The sequence below is a fragment of the Priapulus caudatus genome, unplaced genomic scaffold, assembly GCF_000485595.1.
Source record: "Priapulus caudatus unplaced genomic scaffold, Priapulus_caudatus-5.0.1 Scaffold865, whole genome shotgun sequence".
NCBI lineage: Eukaryota > Metazoa > Priapulida > Priapulimorpha > Priapulimorphida > Priapulidae > Priapulus > Priapulus caudatus.
Window position 1 is genome coordinate 37302 of NW_014577926.1, and position 2349 is coordinate 39650.

Genomic DNA, 2349 nt, shown 5'->3' on the forward strand with positions numbered 1-2349 from the left:
GAGAGAGAGAGAGAGAGAGAGAGAGAGAGAGAGAGAGAGAGAGAGAGAGAGAGAGAGAGAGAGAGAGAGCATGCGCGGGAAGTTTATTGTTACCAACACGTGCTCCTCACTATTCCTCATCGACACAAATTCGGGTAAAACTTTTCATCGAATGGTGTGAACGTCACACATACCTGCAGCTATTGAGTTTATTCATGCTACGCATTTAAAAGTATGTTTAGTTCGACACCGCTGACACGACTTTGTTATGCCTTCAAGGGACCAGATGTTGTGGTGCGCTTATAGAAGTTGTACTGTTATTGTAAGTTATTGTCGAATTGTCAAGACGTGGACAGAGAAGGAAGGTAATGAATGAGAAGTGAAACTGTCTTGAGAGAAAAAGGAAGTGTCTAATGAGGGAAGGGAGACTCGAGGATGAGAAGGACGAGAGTTGAGAAGGGCGGTGATGAAAAGAAAGAGAGGGGAAAGTTGGAGAGAAATAGCTGAAACTAGGTGGATGGGATAATTCAAATAGATGGCAGATCAGAGGGAGTAATAACAGGTGAATGGAAATACCACATAAGGGAGTGGCTGGCAGAGAGGAACCCACCTGCAAACCAAGTAACCAGTCCTGTTGACTCCATGAGTGCAATGCACAGCAATGACGGAATCTGAAATCAGAAATTGTGGTCGCTACAATTTCGAAACATCTATTCATTGTCAATTGCCTATTCTAAGACAATAATTCACGCAAAAATATCCAATCATAGCTACAAATCCGTGGAAAATGTCGGGGTGTAATGCATTCGAACACTGATAGATATACGAAAGAGATAGATTACTGAAAACCGGATGGTTAATTCAGCTAGGCAATTATTATCGGCTAAGTCGACGTGAGTGGCTGCTGAATTTAACCGGGAAATAAGTATCATTTTTCTAAACCCACTCCGCCGTCTCTATATCTTCTAGGGACACACATAAAGAACTCTGGCTCCTTAAGAGATTATCTAAAATGACATATTGTGAATAGTTTAACCAGAAATCGCTCAGGCATTCTTCGCGCACAAAGACACGCACGGAGTTAAAGAACGCACGGGTGAGATATGAATGCACTTTCTGAGAGGCCTGGATGGACAGACAAGAAAGACAGCGGGGCTGGATTACCACTGCAGCAATGAATATAAAACCAAATTTCAGTGTAAGTAAGATAAACAGCCAGACGAAAATGGTTCTATTCGCAGATTACACAAGTCAAAAGGGAGTGGGGGGTTAATCTGAAGAATGCATGGCGAGGCAGGTCTGATCCCGCGGCGAGGCGATACGGCATGTGTGCTGCCGCCCACAAAGAGATCTCTCAACGTAGAAAAACTAGCACACCCTTACCACCGCGAGCAGTCGCACATCTCTTATACGCCAACTACACAACATTATCCTCCTCCTCTTCTAGTTTTTCTTCGTCTTCTTCTTCTTCGACTTCTTCTTCTTCGACTTCTTCGATTGCCTTACGCAACAGTTTTCGCCGCCTACTTCCGTACTGCTGCAGCTGTAGGTTGGACCGTGAGCGAATGCGTGTTCACAGAGAACGCTTACTTGTACGTGCTCGTATTTGGCACTTTCCAGGCACTTGTACCTGAGATTTATGTGTGTGTGTGTGTGTGTGTGTGTGCGTGCGTGCGTGTGTGTGTGCGTGCGTGTGTGTGTGTGTGTGTGCGTGCGTACGTGCGTGCGTGCGTGCGTACTTGTGTGTGTCAGTATGTGGCATTACACATGATTTTGTAGCTGGGTCTGGCTGTGCTCGTAGTTAGTACATTTGTGTGTGTTTGTAGTGTGTGTGGTGCGTATTGCATGGGTTTGGGTACGCGCGCACGCGTCTGCCTGTGTGTGTTTGTGTACGAGTGTGATTGACAATGGGGATACCTGTAATAACAGTAGGCTGATCATCTAGATACAAGGATATGTGAAACAAACCTTTACTGTGGGATTTCCTCTGGAAGTTGTCTATTGCCTCATAGAACTGGCGTACAACGTTGCTGCTTGGCACCACATGGCCTTCGCAGAATATCTTCACATAGTCAACATTGTTGTATGTGAACTCCTACAAATGAAACCAATGCAACCACAGTTAAACTATAGTACTGCTGTATATTCCTGATTACCTCCGCCAGGGGCTTGGCGGGGGTTATGTTTTCACCGGCGTGTGTTTGAGTGTTGGTTTGTGGCTTTGTTAACATGCACGTTTCAGTTCACTTCCGCTAGGTGCGCTGGCTGTAGACTTACAAACACGCAACCACAGTCCTCCCCCACCTGCACACTCGCACTAATCCAGATCCAATTAATTATTTATTTAATTAATTAATTAATTAATTTTCC

General features: G+C 45.0%; 1 protein-coding gene across 1 annotated transcript in view; it reads right to left on the reverse strand.

Moving 5' to 3' along the window:
• The window catches only part of LOC106814059 (RNA/RNP complex-1-interacting phosphatase-like), a 33326-nt gene that overhangs the window by 18412 nt on the left and 12565 nt on the right, over positions 1-2349 (reverse strand). Inside the window, exons 5-6 of the mRNA XM_014818328.1 lie at positions 1948-2074; positions 590-650 (exon numbers count right to left, since the gene is read on the reverse strand). Of these exons, the coding sequence (XP_014673814.1) occupies positions 590-650; positions 1948-2074 (188 nt within the window). The remainder of the gene's footprint in view (positions 1-589; positions 651-1947; positions 2075-2349) is intronic.